The sequence below is a fragment of the Ambystoma mexicanum genome, chromosome 4p, assembly GCF_040938575.1.
Source record: "Ambystoma mexicanum isolate Mex_15411 chromosome 4p, UKY_AmexF1_1, whole genome shotgun sequence".
Lineage (NCBI taxonomy): Eukaryota > Metazoa > Chordata > Amphibia > Caudata > Ambystomatidae > Ambystoma > Ambystoma mexicanum.
The window spans coordinates 680,951,200-680,971,336 of NC_090927.1; the positions used below are offsets into that span (position 1 = coordinate 680,951,200).

Below are 20,137 nucleotides of genomic sequence, written 5' to 3' on the forward strand. Positions count from 1 at the left end.
AGGGCGGTACCAGGGCTCTGCCACTTGTGGACCTAGCCATGCAAATTTGGGAATGGGGGGTGCAGAACGATGTCTGGCTGCAGGCAGTACAGTACACATTCCAGGCTGGGACAATATTGCAGAGGATTCTCTCAGCCGCCAGTCTGTCGCAAACCATGAATGGGAGATGAACGAGAGGTTTCTTCTCCACCTTTTTTCACAGTGGGGCACTCCGACAGTGGACCTGTTTGTGACATCGGCCAACAAGAAACTTCTGCACTATGCTTCCAGGGAGCGACTCGGTCCTCTTTCCTTGGGGGATGTTCTCGAGATTTTGTGGGACAAACGCGGGCGCACGCCTTCCCTCGTCTGCACTTGATTCAGCGGGTGTTCTTGAAACTCAGGAGCGCCAGCAATTGCACTCTGCTATTCATAGCTCCTTGGTGGCCAGCCACGTTCTGATTCTCGGAACTTCAGCATCTATCAATACACAATCCGATCAGTTTGCCATAGATTTCCAATCTTCTGCACCAGAACAGTCAATAGGTGTGCCCTCCATCCCCACAAACCTTCAGCTTAGTGGCATGGTTCCTGAGTTCAAATCCCTAGCGCAGTTTAGTCACTCCTAAGACAATATGTGTATAAATCAGCCGGTGTGCAAGCCTTCAACACAATCTCAATACAAAGGCAAATGGCTTTGATTCTGTCACTGGTGCCTTGCCAAACAGCTTGACCCTTGTTAAGCTTCTATTGACTGTGTCCTGTCATTCATATTAGATCTATCAGCCACGGGCATCCACATTTTGTTGTGCAGAAATTATTTTTCTGCCATTGGGGCTTACCTTAGCACAGATGATTGCTGTTTCACTCTGACAAATCCAGTCATAATGAGACATTTTGCTGAGCTCCTTCACCTTTTCCCTCCGGTCAAGCCACCTCACCCAAAATGGGATCTGAACATTGTCCTCACTGCTCTCTGTCACAAACCTTTTGAGCCACTGGCGACTACAGAGCTCAAGTTCCTTCCCTGGAAAGTCGCTTTCTTAATAATGTTACATCGGCCTGAAGAAAAAGTGAATTACAAGCCCGTTCTATTGAGCACTTTCCATAAGGATAAGTTAGTGCTCCACACACATCCCTCTTTCCTTCCAAAGATTGTTTCTGATTTTTCACATTAACCAGATGATTTCCTTGCCGGTTTTCTTTACGGACCCGGCTTCAGACACAGAAAGAATCCTCCATAATTTGGATGTCAGGAGGGCTCTGAAGTTTTACCTACAAAGAACAAATGACTTCAGAGGCTCTTCTGAACTGTTTATTACCTTCAGGAATCCTAAAGGAACCCGAGCCTCCAAAGCTTCCATTTCGCATTGGATTGCTTTGTGTATTTCGGAAGCTTATTCGATACAAAGCCTTCAAGCTCCAAAGGGCATTCACGCACGTTTGGTGCGAGGGAAATCTGCAGCTATTGCATTCCAAAATATGTTCCTTGGGAGACCATTGCCAAAGCAGTCACATGGACCTCACCTTCGGCTTTTTGTAGCACTATTGTCTTGTTCTCCATTCCCGGACTGATGCCCAGTTTTGACAGGCAGTGCTTAAAAACCTTTTTCTGTAAGGGAATTTTTAATCCACCCGTTTTGATGAATCAGTGCTTGGGAATCTCCCAAAAATATGGAGGAAAGGGGACGGGACGTAGTAGGAGTATAACAAAGTTACTCACCGAAGTGACTATCTTTCTACTAGTTGATAGTCCCCTTTCCTCCATACGTCCACCCGCCTTCCCATCTTAAAAGTTTCCTCTCTTTGATAAATTGTCCTTCGACTTAGGTGATAGCAAAGGACTGAAGGGCAACGCGCTGGGTGGGGCTCAGGAAGGCGGGGCGACAGCCACGTGCCGTGGCACCGCATAAAGATAAAAAGACAATAATATATTTGATCCTTCAAAAAAAGTGCACCGGTCCCATCCCGAAGGATGGAAATGTCCAAAAAGTATGGAGGAGAGGTGACTATGGACTAGGAGTAAGAAAGTCACTACGGTGAGTAACTTTGTTATTTTGGTCATATGATATATGAGCGCAGCGTCATTCCCCCCATAAAAGTATTCTCAAATCCATCCATTGGAATCTTCCATATAGACAGCCTTTCCATATGCCAGTGGCAGCCTTCTCCCAACTGAATTTAGGCTTTCAGATTCGAGCATTAAATGCTTGATGGTTTCTGTAACTGGATTGCCAGAGAGGCTATATAATCTTGAATTTTTACGCAAGCCCATCCTCACTCCCGTAATGTCTAGTTTAGTATGCCACACATTACCACAAGAGTCAGGTTGAGGACTTTGTCACAAGTTGTTAATCAAATATAGGAGAGGCAGGTGTGTATCCTTGTGGTATTGATGCTTGACATCCAGAGCTACACATATCTTGAGTGTGAGTTTGATTCTACGTGGGTATTAGCTGGGGAAGCCTTGAGATTTCTATTTCATCCAGAAGGTAGAGCCCAAGGATGATCAACTTGGAATCTGGTGTGTGAGGACCTAGTTAACTACAGGTTTGGGGGAATGATAGTGCTAGAGAAGTGAGTAGTGGTGTTTCTCATTAGCGTGTTGTGTTTGTAGGCATTGCTGCTGTGTGCAAGAGTGAGTTGTGTGAATAGTGTAAGGTGGAGAGATGGATATCAATTTAGAAAGGTTAGAAAGTACAGAGGAATTGATAGGTGAAAGGGATCCTTTTGGTTCAGTACTGTTAGTTTTGTTTTGGGGAAGTGTTTGATTACCGTTGTTGATGATGCTGTTTGCTGTTTTTGGTTTGGTTTAGAAGGTTAGGGGACTGAACAAACCTGATCTCTTGTTCTTCTTGACTGGGTCTCATTGATGGCCCAATACACGTTGATGAGAAACTACTTCCAAATCTTTTTGGGATGGGGAGGAAACCGACCTGATACAGTTCGATTGGCTGTAGTCTGAAAGTGGCAATACAAATATCTTAAAACAAATTTGAAGTAATAGATTAAGTAAAAAGTATAGCTTTCTCACTGAGGTGCATCAATGTAAAGGTTAGAAGATGGATTTCTGTGTTTGAACATTCTAAATGTTATATATATGTGTATCTATATATATATATCTATAGTCACCACAGTCCCCCTTTTAGCCATGTGGTCTAGCATTTTCGTTTTCCCCTTCTCCATAATGTGGACCTGGTTGTTTTTTTAAAGAAAGCATCCTTCCTTATTTTGTGTCTCTGCCACCGCGTTTTTTGACTCCTCAGTGCAACAAACTGATCACTTATCCAGTATCCCATTGAGTAATTGGGCCTTGCAACACCGACATTACCTGTCTCTGCTTCTGTCCCATTTTACACCATGTCTCCACCAACACTGTAACTCCAGGCACTGCAGATAGGATGTGCATCCTTTGTACAGTGTTATGTGGCAGCAGATATGCACGTTCTTGAAGCATGTCAGGGTCACTCAATGCTTGTGAGATGATCAGGGGCCTCTTGAAATCACTTCAGAGTGGCATACAATCATTTTGACATAGCACAGCATATATTTGAGAGGCATAAAGAGACACAGGCTGCTACTTTTATGTAGTGTTAGGGAACTGTGGCTATTGAAGCACACAGAAGGATATTATTAAGAGATGCTACCGATTTGTAGTTTAATCAAACATATTGCCGGCAGATACTACAGCACAAGTTCAGAACAATGTATTGTTGAATAACCAAACACATTCGAGGCTTTATTACAGAGCAACATATCTCCCAATTGAAAACAAGCATTGGCAAAGCTTGGCAAAGTCAAACTTGCAATTGAACCCCCTCAGAGGTATTCTTCCTTTCGTCTCCTTTCCCCAAAAGCTCACTGTCTCTAGAGCTCTGGTTCTCTCTTGGCTGGACTATTGCAAAAGCCTCTTTCTAAATCTGCTTGCATCTACTCTCTGCCCTTTGCAACTCATCAAGAACATGACTGCAAGACTTGTCCTTGGCCTCAAGCCCATGGATCGTACCTCTCTAGCCCCAAAATCTCTTCAGTGGCTGGGTTCAAGACCCTTTGCATTGTCCACAAAGCTTCTGGGGCCTTGGTCCGCAATAGCTGCAACTCTCCCTTCGGAAATACCTTCCTACTCCAGCTCTTCACTCCTCCACCTCCAACTCCCCAGTGTCAGTTGCTTTTTCAAGAAATTAGTTGGGGGTAGATCTTTCTTCGGCTGGGGTCTCCCTTTGGAACAGCCTCCCTGCTGCTCTGAAACCTGAGGAGAAACCTCTTCGGTTTCGGAAGCACCTGAAGACCTTCCTCTTTGCTTCTGCCTTCGCTCTCCCTCTCCCCTGCTGTTCTCTGCCTGTTTTGGCACTGGGCACCGGGCTACCTTCTGATTTCGGGCCCCAATCCCTGCCCACCCAGCCGCATACCCGCACTGGTGCACTTGGGTCTGTATATAGATATACAGCCCGCTTCCTGCACTTATTTGAGACCCGTTGTCTGTGCCTTATTCTTCCCCTTGGCACCTGCTGGCCACACTACCTGTTGTTGTTTTGTTCTCATGTTCAGCGCTTTCACTCCTCTGCTGCCCCTTGCACTTTCCCCTTCCCTCTCCCCTGCACTTGCACGTTCTCAATTTCACTGGGCCGAGTAAGATAGTTGTTTTATCCTCCTTTGTACCCTTCCCTTGCTTTGTTGCACCCTGAAACACTTCTGTTTGGGCGCAATATAAATACAATATCATAGCATATCATATCATATCAATAGTGTTGGCTATTATTGCTCTTCTTTGCATTTTTCATTTATAGGCACCAGGGTGCAAGGAAGAGAGTGCAACGTTTCATAGTAAAACACACTAAGGGGTGCAGGTGTGCAAGAGAATGAGAAGGGAGGAAATGATTGAGAGAGGGTGCCATTAATGATGGACAAGAGAAAATATGAGCGAGAAAGCTTGAGAGTGAAAGGGTAAGAAATAAAGCATGAGTGTGAAAGGAAGGATGAGAGAGCACAGAGATTGGGGTGGGGTGGGTGGGTTGTAGAGATAGGTCGGTTTGTGAGGAGGCTTTGCAGAGGGCGGGTGGGTGGAGGTAGAGAGAGTGGGGATAGGGAGAGTGGTGTAGAGAGAATGTGGGTAGGATGGGTGGGGGATGGGGTAGAGAGAGTGGAGTAGGGTCGGTGGTTGGGGGTAGAGAGAGTGGAGGTAGGGTGGGTGGTTTGGGGAGTAGAGAGAGTGGAGGTCGGGGATTAGAGAGAGTGGAGGTAGGGTGGGTGGGTGGGGGGTAGAGAGTGGAGGTTGGGTAGAGAGAGAGGAGGTAGGGCGGGTGGGTGGGGGGTAGAGAGAGTGGAGGTAGGGTGGATGGGTGGGTGGGTGGGGGTAGAGAGAGTGGAGGTAGGGTAGGCAGGTGGGGTTGGAGAGGGTGAAGGTACGATGGGTGGGTGGGGGTAGAGTGGCGGTAGGGTAGGCGGGTGGGGCTAGAGGGAGTCGGTGTAGGGTGGGCGGATGGGGGTAGAGGGAGTGGAAGTAGAGTGGGCAGCTGGGGGTAGTGAGAGTGGAGGTCGGGTGGTTGGGAGGGGGTAGAGAGAGTGGAGGTAGGGTAGGCGGGTGGGGTTGTAGAGGGTGAAGGTACAATGACCGGGTGGGGGTAGAGTGGCGGTAGGGTAGGCGGGTGGGGGTAGAGGGAGTCGGTGTAGGGTGGGCGGATGGGGGTAGAGGGAGTGGAAGTAGAGTGGGCAGCTCGGGGCAGTGAGAGTGGAGGTAGGGTGGTTGGGTGGGGGTAGAGAGAGTGGAGGTAGGGTGGATGAGTGGGGGTAGAGAGTGGGGGAGGTTGGGTGGGGAAAAAGAGAGTGTGGTGGGTGGGAGGGTTGAGAGTGTGGGGGTAGCATGGGTGGGTGGGGCTAGAGATAGTGAAGTTAGGGTGGGTGGGGTAAAGAGAGGTGGGTATTGTTAGTGGGGTTAGAGAGAGTGGCAGTAGGGTGGGTGGGTTATTTGGAGAGAGTGAGGGTAGGGCAGGTGGGAGGGTAGAGAGTTGGAGTAGGGTGGGTGGGGATGGGAGGAGGAGGAGTAGTAGGGTGGGTGATTGGGGAGTGGGGGTAGGGTGACTGTAGGGTGAGTGAGGGTGGAGAGGTTGGGGGTAAGTTGGGGGTGGTAGACAGGGTGGGGTTAGGGTGGGTGGGTGTAGAGAGTGTGGATTGGGTGGGTGGGGATCAGAGGGGGCAGGGTGGGAGAGTGGGGGAAGTGGTGGGTGAGTGGGTGGGGTTAGAAGCACTGGGGGTGGGGTTGGGGTCGGTGGATGATGGCAGTTGGTTGGGGCAAAACACCTGAAGAACAAAGCAGCATTGGGATGACTTGTCAAAAGTAGCCCAAACAATACCCTACCAGCACACGTAATGGGGGTGGAGTGGGTGGGTGGGGGTAGAGAGAGTGGGGGTTGGGGGCAGAGAGAGTGGGCGTGGGATGGGTGGGTGTAAAAAGGCAGCCTCAGGAGGACAAAAAAGGTCTACTGTCCTAGCCCAAAAGTAGCCCAGTTGTCCACGAAAATAACCCAACATGAAATCACAGTGCTGCTGAGAAACGGAAATCCCGGCACTCGACTTGCTTCTTACAAAGCTGCTGATTGCAGCAAATATTGTTCGAGAACTTCTCTTTGGATAGTATGGTGGGGGAGTTTGGAAAAAGAATTTAGTGATTTGGCAGTTCCATGCCTTGGCACTGCCCGTTTCTATGCCAACCAGATATTCTCAGTTCAGAACTCCCATCCCCTCCCTCTCGCTCTCTCTCTATGGCTCTCACTTCTGTAACAATAGTTTTAGCAATTTTGTGGCGCAAGCACCCCAAGAATTTGCCAAAAGCAAAAATGCCTCATTAAAGTAGGATTTTGTTGCTGCAGCCATAATAAATCAAACTCTAATGGGCCACACAAAGGAAAGGCATCAATGCCACACACATAATTCTGCATCATCAGTATAAACATCCCATGTATCTGAACAAAGGGATTCTGGGAAGCATCAAAAATAGGAAAAAGGAACAGCAGTCCCTTAATGCTGGATATAGCCTTCACTTTCATCACTTTATCCAGCTGTCACTCAGCTAGCCATCCCGGCATATTAAAGCACCCTATGCCAGCCCTCCTCTGAATTCAGACCTAGGCAACACCCAGAATCAGAAACTGTTGGACTCACGAAAGGCTCAGAGAATTTAAGGCACTCCTTAGAGCTCTGGCCGTGAACTTTGAAGTACCTGCACCTTAAAAATGTTCTATCTTTGGGGAAGATGTCCTTGCAAACGCCCTCAGAAGGGAAATACAATAGATGCAATGAATTTCTATATTATATATTAGACTTTTTTGCACCAAAACATAATGCTGGCACCAAAACTTCATTTTTGAGCCCTGATTTCAAAGAGTTTCCTGAGTGCATGGATATGTTTGTGAAGAGGGCCAGGGGCCTCCGAATGCACTGTCAATTCTCAAACGTCTCTAGCGAGAAGACATTAAAATCAAGGATCATTGTTAGTTATACTTCAGTGCCAATGACACAAATATTCCACAAGAAGCAGCGCTACTGAGGCGTTATGTACCTGTTTCACGGGCATTACAGGGGGTAACGGCCCGTGGCCTGAGTTAACTGCCTGAGCGAAGCAAGGGCAGTTAACATAGGCCCTGTCCATTACCCCCCCTGTGAGGCCTGTCGAACGGGTACATTAGGCATTAGCACCATCCCATGGGCTGGGACGGGTCTAATTTACAATATGTTTGTTCCGTGAATGGGGTGCCTCGCGGTGCCCCGTTCACAGAACAAAAACACTGTTCCAAGATGGCCAACATAACAGCCATCGGGAGCAGAGGGGAAGGTGCAGCCGCGAGTGTCGCCACAGCCGAAATAAGGTAAGTTGGGGGAGGAGGAATAAACCAAACAAATTAAACGGGGACAGAGGGTGGCGGTAAGATGGCAGTGGGGGGAGCCGGATGTCAGGCAGCATGGAACGCAGGCTTTCACCAGCGGTTCAAGCCTGAGTTCCTTGCCACCTGATTGGCTGGCTCCCCCAGCCAGGGCGCTAATGAGGGTTCAGTCCACATTGTTGCCAGAATTCACTTTAAGATACATAGACAAAGTGAAGTAAATGCAAAAGTTAGGGAAAAGAAAAGTATTGCAGGGGTTTGTGGCAGGGATGCTGACACCCACTTTTTAAAAGGAAATTCTATTTCAAATCTCCCTAAACTACAGTGACCATAAAAAGGGATTGGATATCTATCTGATTAGCTTTTCCTGTTTGCAAGTTCTCCAAATATCACATCTTTGTTTCCTTGCAAAGTAGCACACATGATTGATATTCATGAAATTTGAACTGCATCAGTGGTTTTACAATGTTTTGCTTTGAAAGAGGACAAATTATTCCAGGCAGAAGTCATGAAAAAGATTTTACTCTTGTTTTTAACAGCATCCAGTAACATGGCAGCCATCCAAGGAAGGGGATCGGTTAATTGGGCGTGTTATCCTCAACAAGAGAACAAGCATGCCAAAAGAGTCAGGTGCACTGCTGGGGTTAAAAGTAAGTATTCTGCAGCTTGGCTGTTCACGAATAACGACTAAATTGTTATAGTGTTTTGGTCAATAAAATATAGCTAACACTCAGAAGTTATGATCAAATTTAGAGGTCTGTTCCCCCTTTCTCGAAAAACCTTTGGAGTCTTCCTTAACTTTCATGCAACGTCACATACTATGCCTCACTTCTTTGCCTGGTGGCTGAAATAATGATATCTAACTGGGAATCAAGGGAACACTTTGGGTTTATTGTCCACTTTTAGGTTTTGGCTCATAGGTGTGGCAAAGTGACACACAGAGTGGTCAAACACGAATGGTAGGAGTGAGAAAATTGGGAAAGGTCACCACCAACTTCCCCCTCAATCAGTGCAGGCATTAGTTAGTGGCTCATGCCACAGCAAGAAAAAAACAACAGCATGGTCCATTGCCCCTTTGGCGATCTCCTTCAGATGTTTACAAGTGAAAGCAATTGAAATTGAAGAACACTGTTTGGCAGGCATTCACCTTGTCTTACCTCACTGCCTTGCTCATTAAAATAATGTGTGTTCAGCTAATGGACTTCAGATGTAAGACAAGTATACTTCGCTAGTCATATAACAACTCTGAAAAGTAGCACATATTCATATTTATTTATTTGTACATGCTTAACTTTATTGTCTACTATTTTGGTTGGTGTCTATTGAAACCAAAACATGCCTCCCTACCGATTTTCCGTTTAGCGAACAATTGCATGGTCGATTTGATCTGTGATGCTACTTGGATAGTGTTCATAATATAACTCCATGCTCATGAAACATGCATACACGTTAACTTGGACCACAGTAGAGGGAATCTAAAAATTAGCTAAGATTAGCCTGCTAATATTCGGCCCAAACCTGTATAATGGCAAAAGAGCTTGCATGAAGTCCCAGGCCATGCTATCAAATGCACGATGTGCATCTAGGTAGACGAGCGAGATTACGGTAGAGAATTTCGGGGCCAGGGAAATTAGATAAATCACCCTCCTGATATTATCGTGGGCCCCTCTTTTCTTAATAAACTCTGATTGGTCCATGTCTATAATATGTGGGAGACCTTCCCCCACCCTCGCCGCAACAATTTTGCTGTATAGTTTTGTGTCTGTATTAAGCAAAGCTATTGGCGGAAGGAGGAACACTCCTCCGGGTCCTTGCCTGGCTTGAGCAGCAAGGTAGTTGTGGACTCTACCATAGTGTCAGATACCAGCCCGGAGGTAGAGAATGAACTAAAAAGGTCAGTGAGATGTGGGGTCAGTAAGCCTGCAAATGTTTTATAAAACAAATGTGTGAGCCCTTCGGGTCCCAGGGCTTTCCCCCCGGGGAGAGGCCGAATTGCCTGTAAGAGTTCCTGGGCAGAGATGGGACGCTCTAGTGCCTCTGACATCTCCTCTGGTATCCCAGGGAGCTGAATTTGTCCAGGGAAATCCCTGGCATGGCTGGGGTCCCCCTCGTGTGGAGAAGAGGCAATCTTGAAGAACTCTTCCATGACCCTCAGTTTCTGAGATTCTGTGGTGTCCCTCTGCCTGTCCCTGTCTTTCAGGGCAATTGTCTGGTTACAAGTGGGTTTGTTGTGGAGCCTCGCCTTCAGTAGCCTATTGGCCTTATTGCCCCTACTATAATAAACGTTTTTGTAATGAGTATTGAACATGCTGCTTTCCCCGTGAGGTGAGTTTCTAGCGCCTGTCTGGCTATTCTGAGATCCCTTAACGCCCTCCTGCTGCCGCTGGAAGTATGAACCTCCTCCCTCACATGAACAGTTTTTTTCCATTTCATCCTGGATTTGCCGCTGGGTTCAATTCCAGGCTATTTTCTGGCCTATTATAATCCCCCTGAATACTGCCTTCCCTGCGTCCCACACCGTGCAAATATCTAGCCACTCCGCCTTGTTTTCCTGAAAGTAGTGAGTTATTACATATTCTATGGCCGCACTCGCTATCATGTCCCCAAGAATTTGTTCATTGAACCTCCACAGGGGTTTTTCCTGGGGGGCCCCTAGTGCCAGATCTAACTCCAGTACCACCAGGGAGTGATCCGTAAGGGCCCTCGGCAGAATCTCTATGGCGCTTACTGACGGTATAAGGGTGGGAGAGACCAGAAACATATCCAACCTAGAGAAGCCCCCATGTACAGATGAAAAAAAGGTGTAACCCCTCTTCTTCTGGTGAGCGAAGCCCCACACCTCGATCAGGGATAGTTCTCTCAAAACTTGGTCATGGCATAAAAGTTGACTTTGTCATTTTTGGTCATGGCCAAGGATTTATCCATTGTTGGGTCCACCACACAATTGAAATCCCCACCCAGAATTACTCCCCCCCCCCCCTCCATGAAGTCCCGGGCAATCCCCCTAAGCCTAGCCAAGAATTCCCCTTGCTTTTCATTTGGCACATAGATCGCACCCAGCGTGACACTCCTATTTCCCAGGTCCCCCTTCACCATTAGATACCTCCCTTGTGAGTCCCTCAAGACATCCCTTACTCGCAAAGATAACCCTTGCTGACCAAGATGGCCACCCCTCGTTTCTTCTGCCCACTTGACGCAAAAGTACCCCCTTATTTACCCCCTCCCAAACAGGCGTTTTTCATCTTCCTTAATTAAATGGGTCTCCTGTATGAATGCAATATCTATCTCCAAGGAAGCGAGCCTCTGAACGATCGCTCTGCACTTTATGGGCGAGTTTAAGCCTCTGAAGATTAGGGTCAGGCGGTTAATTCCCGGATTAGCCATCATGTATACTAAACCTGTTGCTGTGCATTCCCAGCATGGAGGGACCATACCGCTTCAGCCAAATCAGCGGGCTGGGAACCTCTCACCCGGTGCATGTGCATCCTAAAGAGAGCTGTGAGTCATGAACCAAGAACCAAATCCCCATAAACCGTTCCAAAACTTACCCCTCCCTCAACCCTCATCCCAAATTGTGCAGATTTATGTACCTACACCCTAACATAACTGCCATCCGTCAAATAGGATAACAGTGAATTAGACATTTTCCTTTCATGACTTCATCCCCCTCGTGAATCATGACTTTTGTTTATTGGAGTATGTACCTGCCCCTTTATCTTGAGGAAAAGTGGGCCTCGCCTCATTAGTGGATCCAGGACCCTGCGCTTCACTACAAGCCCGCACCCTGGCCAAGGGCTTCTCATTATTATTAGGGTCACCTCAGTCTTTGCCCAAGTTTGGTGTCCCCTCTATGGAGCTTTCTCCGCCTCAGCCTTCTGGCTTTAACCCTGTTAGACTCTTCGTGGACTCGGGACCCCTCTCTCTGGGCCAAGGCCTCCTGTGAGCCACTCGTCAGTGGTCCTGCCTTCCCTTCTGAGCCAATAGCATATTTCTGGTTTTTATATTCGAAGAGAAGCTTACATGGGAACCCCCATCGATATTTGATCCTTTGACCCTGCAGCCAGGCAGTCACCACGTGTAATTTCCGCCTGTTTGCCAGGGTCCTCAGCGCCAAGTTCTGAAAAAGCAATAACTGCTTCCCATGGAACTGGACCGGTTCTTGCCTCCTCGCGCTGCCATGATCTGTTCCTTTTGCTGGAAGAAGTGAATGCGAGAGAGCACATCCGGCAGCAGGTTGCGATGCTGTTGTTACTCAGTGTAGACCTTGTGCGTTCGATCTATTTCCACCTTCGCAGTTGCCGGGCGACAGAGCCCAAAACAGATCTCTCACATAGCCCCCCAGATCTTGGTCGGTGACCTCCCTCGGTATTCCACGAATCCTGATGTTATTTTGCTGAGAGCGATTTTCAAGGTTGTTCTGCCTGGCCCACAACATATCACTCTGTTCGAAAGCTCCGCCTGGTTGTGGGTGTTTTCGCATAAGATGTCCTCTACTTCGTTTACCCTTGTCTCTAACCCAACCATGTGGGAGTTTAGGTCTGCTATCGCCCTCAGAATGGACTGTTGTGTGTCCTTGATTTCCTTTGTAAGATCTTGCTTTAGTAGGGAGAGCATTTCCACCATGTCTTCCTTAGTGAAGTATGTTGGCTTTGCTTTTCCTGTTGGGGGTAAGTGGATCTCTGCCATTGTTTCTGTGGGGTTAGCCTCTCTTCTTCCTGGATCCCCAGTAGTGACTTGATGCCACCAAGGACTGTCTTAGCCTTCAGCCCAGCCTTTGACATCTTGCTGGCTACTGGCTTCCCCTACCAAGGAGGCTCTCTCTATTTTAAGCCACTCCGTGGGCAGCGGTAGAGGGGCCAGGCACCACCTTCAGGGCTCTCCGTGTAACTGGCTGAGCGATTCCAGGCAGAGTGCCCACGCTTTACTGAAAGTTAATATGTCTCCAGCCTATGCATGCCTGGATCGCTCCGCCCCTCTCCAGGTCGCCTCTATCTCTGATCCCTCCACTGGGGCTATTGTGGCCGGTGTATCTCCTGTTGTATGTCCTGCTGTGTGGCCTAAGCTACTAGCCTCTAGCACAGTAGAACCGACTCTCCTGTGCTGGCTGTTCACCTTGAGGGAAGAAGTCTTTGCTTGAGATTTTATAGGGGGTCCTTTTCCCTATATGCCGCTATCAAGGATGCGGCTACTATGCCCACGAGGCTCCCAGCCCTTTCACACAGGTGGCCCAACAGGTGGCTAAGGAACACACACAACTGCGCATCTGTCCCTGCCTCATGGCAGCCTGAATGGGGGACAAGGCGATCACAACCTTGCTCGTCACTCACTTCGCCCGCCGTGATGTCTAGCTTGCTCTGCAGTACTAATCCCTTATGTGTTTTCACCAAGGCTGCCCGCTCTGATTTGGGCTGATCTCCACCACGGCCGTGCAGTCTGCTTCTCGCTACAACATTGGGCTTTCACAGCTGGCCGGGCTCCGAGCGCAGCCGGCAGCGATGTGGGCACAGCCCCAGTCCAGCCGGACTTCCCTCTGCCAAAGCCCTGGCTGCTGCTGTGTGCAGGACCCTCCAGCTTCCCTTGCACCTTACTTGTGGTGCCTGTCACGGTTCGGTGCACCAGTGTCTTCTCTCCCCTCATCGGAGGTCCGGGGCCGGGGCGAGCGTGGATACTGCTGTCACTTCACACGGCAAATCCCTGTCTGCCGCAAACCTCCAGTGCTTCACATCTGCTCCCCAACAATCTCCGGCACCCCCTCAGCACCAAGGCGGGCAGCTCAAGCTCCTGGCGCCGGCATACTCGCCCGTTATTCCGTGGGGAATGACCAAGCCGACCGCTTAGGCGGCCATAGCTCTGCACCCCCTAGCAGTCTCCCCTTGATATTCTCTTAAACGCATTTTAAAAGTCCTTTCACTTCCTCCCAAGGATTACTGCACCTGGGTTACTCTTCGTATGTTGATACCCTCTTAGGGCTATTTGTGTCTTGATTACAGGGGAGATTGCTCCAGAATAACTCTTGGTCCTTTTTATCTCTTTCCTGCAAGTTGGAATTCCTACTTCGATGAGGGAGCTCACTCCCAAGGCCCTCTTAATGTTTAAGGCTCTTGTCACCACTGTGACAAGGAAGTTCACTCTTGATGTATTCTTTACTTTGAAAGTAGGCTTGATATTTAGGAAGACTATCCCTTTGAGTCTCGTTTTCCTCCTTGACCATCAGCACCAGTGGGCCAGTTTCTATTTTCAAGGGATACTGGACTCCTGGTCTTTTGTGTATCAATGTGACAAGGTAGGCCACTCCTGAATAACTCTTGACTCTTGGTTCTCTGGGTATCATTGTTATGAGGGAGATGACTCCTGAGTATTACTTGACTCTTGGTTCTCTGGATAGAAATGGGATGAGGGCGATCACTCCCGAGTAACACTTGATGCTTTATCTGACTTGAACATTCCCCCAGACTCCTCCTGGGTCTCCCGCAACTCCCGTAACCTTGGCTGTGGTCGGAGTGTGTCTCCGGTTCTTCCCAGTCTCTGGGGTCGGCTTCTCATCACACGTATCTTCTGCGTGTCTTTCTTCCTTGGTTCCTGTTTCAGTGCGGCTCTGTGGCACCGTTCTTCTTGCAGCGGTCTGGGTACAGTTTGTGGACCACTCAGTCCACTTACCGGAGGTCGTGCATTCACCAATATCCTTACAGTGAATGTTGGAGTCGGGTCTGTCCCGACTCAGACAGCCTCTGTGCCTGTTGCTCGAGGTTCTCTCTCTCTCAAAGGCCTACTGCCTCTTGGTAAATCCTTGTGTCCGAATTTGAATCTCCCGGGTTGGTGTCTCAGGACGCCAGCTTCCCTCACTGTGGCTGCAGGCCAGCTTCTCGTTCCCCAAGTGACTAAATCCTTCTTCAATCTATACTTCATACAGTGGGGTTTACCCCCACGTAACATCAAAATAATTTTCCATTTGTTTCGAGGTCCTCTTCATGCTTACTTGTAGCCAGTCATCAGTCATTTAGCTATTCATCATGCGGTTATTTTTCATGTTTCCCTGCATCTTCTTTGTCACAGTTATATTGGATCTTGTAGGTGATACAGAAGAAAACAAACAACAACATACAGTAGTATTCTCAGGATGGTTATTAGATAGCTTAACCGGGGTCATGGGTTGTAAGGAAAATGGTTTGGGAGGTTATTCACAGTATGGGAGCCCTTATCCCCATAAGGGAAGTCGCTCCCTAGGAGGTTCTCTCGCATGTTAGCACCCTAAGGCGGACATTTGGGTAGCAGCCTCACCTGGCCTAATAGGGAAATGCACCCCTCTGGGGAGAAATGACGAGATCCTGTGAATTCTGCAGGGGATGTCTGCATATGGGATATCTGCATATGATTCATAAATATACGATAGAGAGCCCATCTGAGGACCATCCACACAAAGTGTGGGAAAGCTGCTGGTGAGCAAAATTGGTCTTTAATGTGGAGAGTCAAGTGAAACTATGTTGGAAGTTAGAGAAATGTTTGTCAACACGGCTTACATCTCTCTTAATAGTGGAATGGCTGGACGAAGTCTCGAAGAAGATAGGAGTACAGATTATAGAGTTGGTTGATCAAAACCAGATATGCTGTAATCTCAGTGAAGTTATTGGACAACACAGCCAAACATGCAGAGCTCCAATTCCTGAGGAGGTCACTACACAAGCAACCACACACTTCTTCAAAGAGAGATTTTTCAGGGAAGAAAATCTACTTACATAGTCACGGCCAAGGTCATCCAATGGGTCCCAGAAAAGGTGTAAGCCTTTGTGTCAGAAAATGATATGCAACCCATAAAAGCATTGCTTAACTACCCTCAAGGAGAGAGGAAAGTTGAGAGAAAGAATGGTTACTAAGGACTAACACAACACTTTTTAAAAGCATGACAGTTTTAGGTTTCAACTTAATGTCCCCTGCACCTTCCTAGGACACACAGGCCAGCATGTCTTTCACCTTGCTGTAAACACGTGCATGTTCTGTCTACTTTGAGGCTACAGCTCTCTTCTAGTAGCTATAAACCCAGGGAGCCAGTGACACTTTGGAAAGTCTCTAGGTCAATCCTGAATCCTCTTGTAATGTAAACATGTAATCTTAGAGTGATACAGGCATGATCATATGTAATGATATGATATGGCATTTATAACGCACCTATACAGAAGTGTTTCAAGGTGCGACGAGGCAAGGGAGGGGGAACAGAGGGAAGACGGAGACACTGATCTACAAGGCCAGGTGACAATGAGATTGCGCAAGTGCAGGGGAGGGGGTAGAGGGAAAAGTGTAGGGGAAGGGGGAGGGGGCAGTGCAATTGTGCAACTGTTGGGGGGCACCTGGGCCCGAGATCAGAGGGTAGCCAGGTAACCAGTGCAGTTTAAGTTTCAGCCAGGAGATCAGCAGGGGAGAGGAGAGGAACCAGAAGCAAAGGGAAAGGTCTTGAGATGATTCTGAAACCGGAGATGGTTCTCCTCAAGTTTCAGAGAGAGGCCCCAGCCTAAGAAAGAGATCTACCACCAACTCGTTGCTTGGAGAAGCGACTGACCCTGAGGGAGTTGGAGGCAGATGAGCGAAGAGCTCGAGAATGAAGAGAGAGTTCAAGGTATTGAGGCCCCAGACCCCAGAAGGCCTTGTGGACAATGCAGAGAGGGGTTTGAACTTAATCTTTGCCGCCACTGGCAGCCAGTGCAGAGATTTCAGTCCTGGAGAGATCCGATCCCTGGACTTGAGGCCAAGGACAAGTCTTGCAGTCCTGTTTTAGATGAGTTGCAAAAGGCGGAGAGTAGAGGCAGGCAGATTTAGAAAGAGGCTGTTGCAGTGGCCCAGCGTAGAGGGAACCAGAGCTCTGGAAGCAGTGAGCTTCTGGTGGAAGGAGAGGAAACAAAAAATACCTCTGAGGAGGTGCAGCTGGTAGTGTGACTTCTTATAGACATCAGAGATGTGAGAAGAGAAGGAGAGTGTGGAGCTCATAGATGACCCTGTGGTTTTTAGCCTCACAAGTGGGAGCAGGAAGAGGGCCAAAAGAGGTGGGCCAGAGAGTGACAGCAGGTGTGCCGACAAGGAGAATCTCGGCCTTACTGTCATTAAGGCAGAGATCATTGGCAGCACACCACTCCTGGATAGCAGACCGTCGGAGATGAGAGAATAAGACGTGGTGGTGGAAGGGAGCCTGAAAATGAGTTCAGTGTCATCCGCATAGCACTGAAAGTTAGGGCAGAGAGTGGAAATGTGGTGGGCAAAAAGTGCCAGGTATTGGTTGAACAGCCAGGGAGAGAGGCTAGACCCCTCGGGAACACCACAGGTAGAGATAAAGATAGAGAGGAAGGACCTGCGTTGGACCTGGAAGGGTCAATCACAGAGGAAAGAAGTCCACCATGCCAGGGCCTGATCAGTGACACCCAGGTTATCACAGAGACGGTTGAGCAGGATGGCATGGTTGACCATGTCAAAGGCAGAAGAGAGGTCAAGTAAGATGAGGACACAGGGTGTTGGAGTCAAGGTTGGAGAGCAAGTCTTATGGATGTTCAGGAGAGTAGTTTCCGTGCTTCTGGCAGCTCTGAAGCCAGACTGATGGTCATTGAGACAACCAGCAGATTCAGTGTGAGGATTAAGCTGGGAGATGGCCAGCTTTTCCAGGAGATTGCCCAGGAAAGGAGTGATGGAGATTGGGCGATAGTTAGACGGGCAGGACGGATCGGCAGAGCGTTTAAGAAGAGGGTGCACAAGGGAGTGCTTCAGGGGGTAAAGGAAGACTCCAGTGGCGAAGGAGTGGTTGCAGAAGTCAGCCAGAGTAGGAGCCAGGGTGTCGATGTTTTCCTTGATGGTTTTGGAGGAACAAGGGTGAACCTGTTTTGACGAGACTTTCATAGATTGAACTTGTATAGAAACTTTGTCTGCGGAGAAAGGGTTAAAGGCAGAGAAGGAGGGAGGAGAGGTGGCCACAGAAGGGCCAGAGGAAGGGCAGGGAATAGTGGGAGAAGGGGGAGAGGAAGAGAGAGGACAGAATGTCCTGGGTTTTAGAGATGAAATGGGAAGCCAGGGCCATGCAGAGCGCCTGGGAGGGGACAGCAGAGGTAGAAACTGCACACGATGCAGTTACCTTAAATGTTAAAATAAGTGCCCTGCATGTGGTGAAATGATGAAACGAGCAGTGGCAAGTTAAAAATGCTTGGTTGTTATCTGTAAATATGCAGTGGCATTAGCATAGAGAGTCAAATCAAATTACTTCATGTTTAGTTTTGGCTTTTGGATGGTGTTTAAGCTCCACCTCTAAACCAAAACTATTGTACTGAAGTACAGGTAGGAGAGGGATGAGATGTGAGGAGGGACACACAGCTTGTAGATGTTGTTCTGTTTCTTACATCCCCATTGACTGACCCTGACCATGTTAATATTTATGGTCATTCCCACCCCACCTGCTGTTTCGCCTACCCAAAACACATTTTCCTGGGATCTCCCTGACCTAGCCCTATCAAGCAGTAACTGCAAATGTTGTGCGGAATAGGGCTGGCCAATGTTATTTCAAAGCAGTCCTTTGAGAGTGAATGGGCCTCATTACAAGTTTGCCGGTCCGGGAACTACAGTACCGGTAAGCTTGCCGGTACCATAGTTCCCGGACCAGCAAAGTACGAGTTGTGCTCGCGGGTGCCTTTCTACCCACCAGGTTGGACCTTTCGGGCAGAAAGGCACCCGCGAGCACAGCATGTCGGATGCACCGGCACCGTTACAAACGGTGCCTGTGCATCCGACCTCCCCATGCCCATTGAGCCCTATGGGGCTCAAATGGGAGTGGAGCGTAATGGATTCCAGCCCCTGGCAATGGGGACATACAGGGTCCGCGAAGGTCGGAATGGCCCGGCACGTCCCCATTGCCAGAGGCTGGAAAAAAATACAACTCCGGCGGCAGCCGTGCCTGTGTAACAGAGGTTGCCTGCCGGAAACCAACAGGCAAGCTCTGTACAAAGGGATTACATAAGACAAATGAGAAGACAAGAACAGAAATGGGCCTGTGTAACAGGCACGGCTACCGCCAGGGTTTTAAAGAGGCCCAATGGCCTAATTGTAACTAAATGTGCTGCCAGTGTTGTACAAATGTTGTAAGCGAGTGTGCCTTCAGCCACTTTACTTATAAGCAGTATGTGTGTCCTCACATCTGTTCCTCACACTGAGGTCCTTTAAAAACAAGCTGTTGCACAGCCAACCGTTTGTTCTTGTGGATTTGCCAGGCTCTGCTTTCAAATGCCTAGGTACTCGCACTGTTTTCCGTGTGCTGCCTTCTTGTGACCAGGTATTACCATTGGGGCAGTGCCTGACAAATGGCTATTGGCTTTGCATATTGTGTGGAATGACCAAGCGAAGAGAGCTTGGCCTTGTTATTATTTTGGACATGTGTTCCTTTTGGTGTCTTTTTTTAAGTGCTAGTTCTGGTTGGCATATTTTGAGCTCTATAATAAGTTCTCTGGTGAGACTATAAATGTTACATCGAAGTGACAGACGTCTGTAGAAAACATGTGATATTAAATGTAATTGCATCCGAAGCATGTTCCTTAAAAGCACTAACTTTGTATCCAGTTGGAACTTCTCGTATCAATTTTATTTACGTACATATTGAATATGATTTTGAAGCTCTTCTGTCTGAAATAGGTGTACATTGTGCTTGTGTTAAATGTCCTGTTAGCTATACTTTGTGCACTCCACAGTCTGACTTTTCTGAATGAGTCAGCTCTCAGGGAACAAGAGCTTGAACTTCTTGTCAAAGAAAACAATCTTTCTGTTTAGCTTAGTGAATAGGTTATTATAGCCTGTGATGCTGTGTGACCACGAACTAGAAGAAGAAAGAAAACCGTGTACTTGGCCACCCATCTGAGTAGTACTGCCAATTTCCAGAGCTGCCTGAGAACGGGGAATTACTCCTTCCTGCCACCAATGTAATCAATCCTTAGATTAAAATCATGGGAACCTGCTGTTCTCCCACACAAGCTCACTCAAAGCAAATGTTCTGGCATAGAACTTAGTTGCAAGGAGGAACCACCAGAAACTAGGAGTTGAAGTAACTATGGGCTATGGCCTGAGGACTTTTACCTGTACCCATGCCATTGTCGAAAGAAAAGAGAGACAACAGAATGGTATGTGGGAACTGGAGACTAAGAGAAAGCAACTGACAGTGACATCTGGCAAGTATTGGCACAAATTAGTCTCCAGCAGGAATCTGTCTCAGTTTGTCCTCCTTTCAAGAAACTAAGCCAAAAGATGAAGTCTGGAAGTTGTTTTTCGAA

General features: G+C 48.1%; 1 protein-coding gene across 15 annotated transcripts in view; it reads left to right on the forward strand.

The window, feature by feature from the left end:
* The window catches only part of RIMS1 (regulating synaptic membrane exocytosis 1), a 1,643,460-nt gene that overhangs the window by 809,449 nt on the left and 813,874 nt on the right, over window positions 1-20,137 (forward strand). For all 15 annotated transcript variants that reach the window (XM_069606225.1, XM_069606227.1, XM_069606239.1 and 12 more), the window contains one exon: window positions 8,396-8,506. In XM_069606225.1, the coding sequence (XP_069462326.1) occupies window positions 8,396-8,506 (111 nt within the window). The remainder of the gene's footprint in view (window positions 1-8,395; window positions 8,507-20,137) is intronic.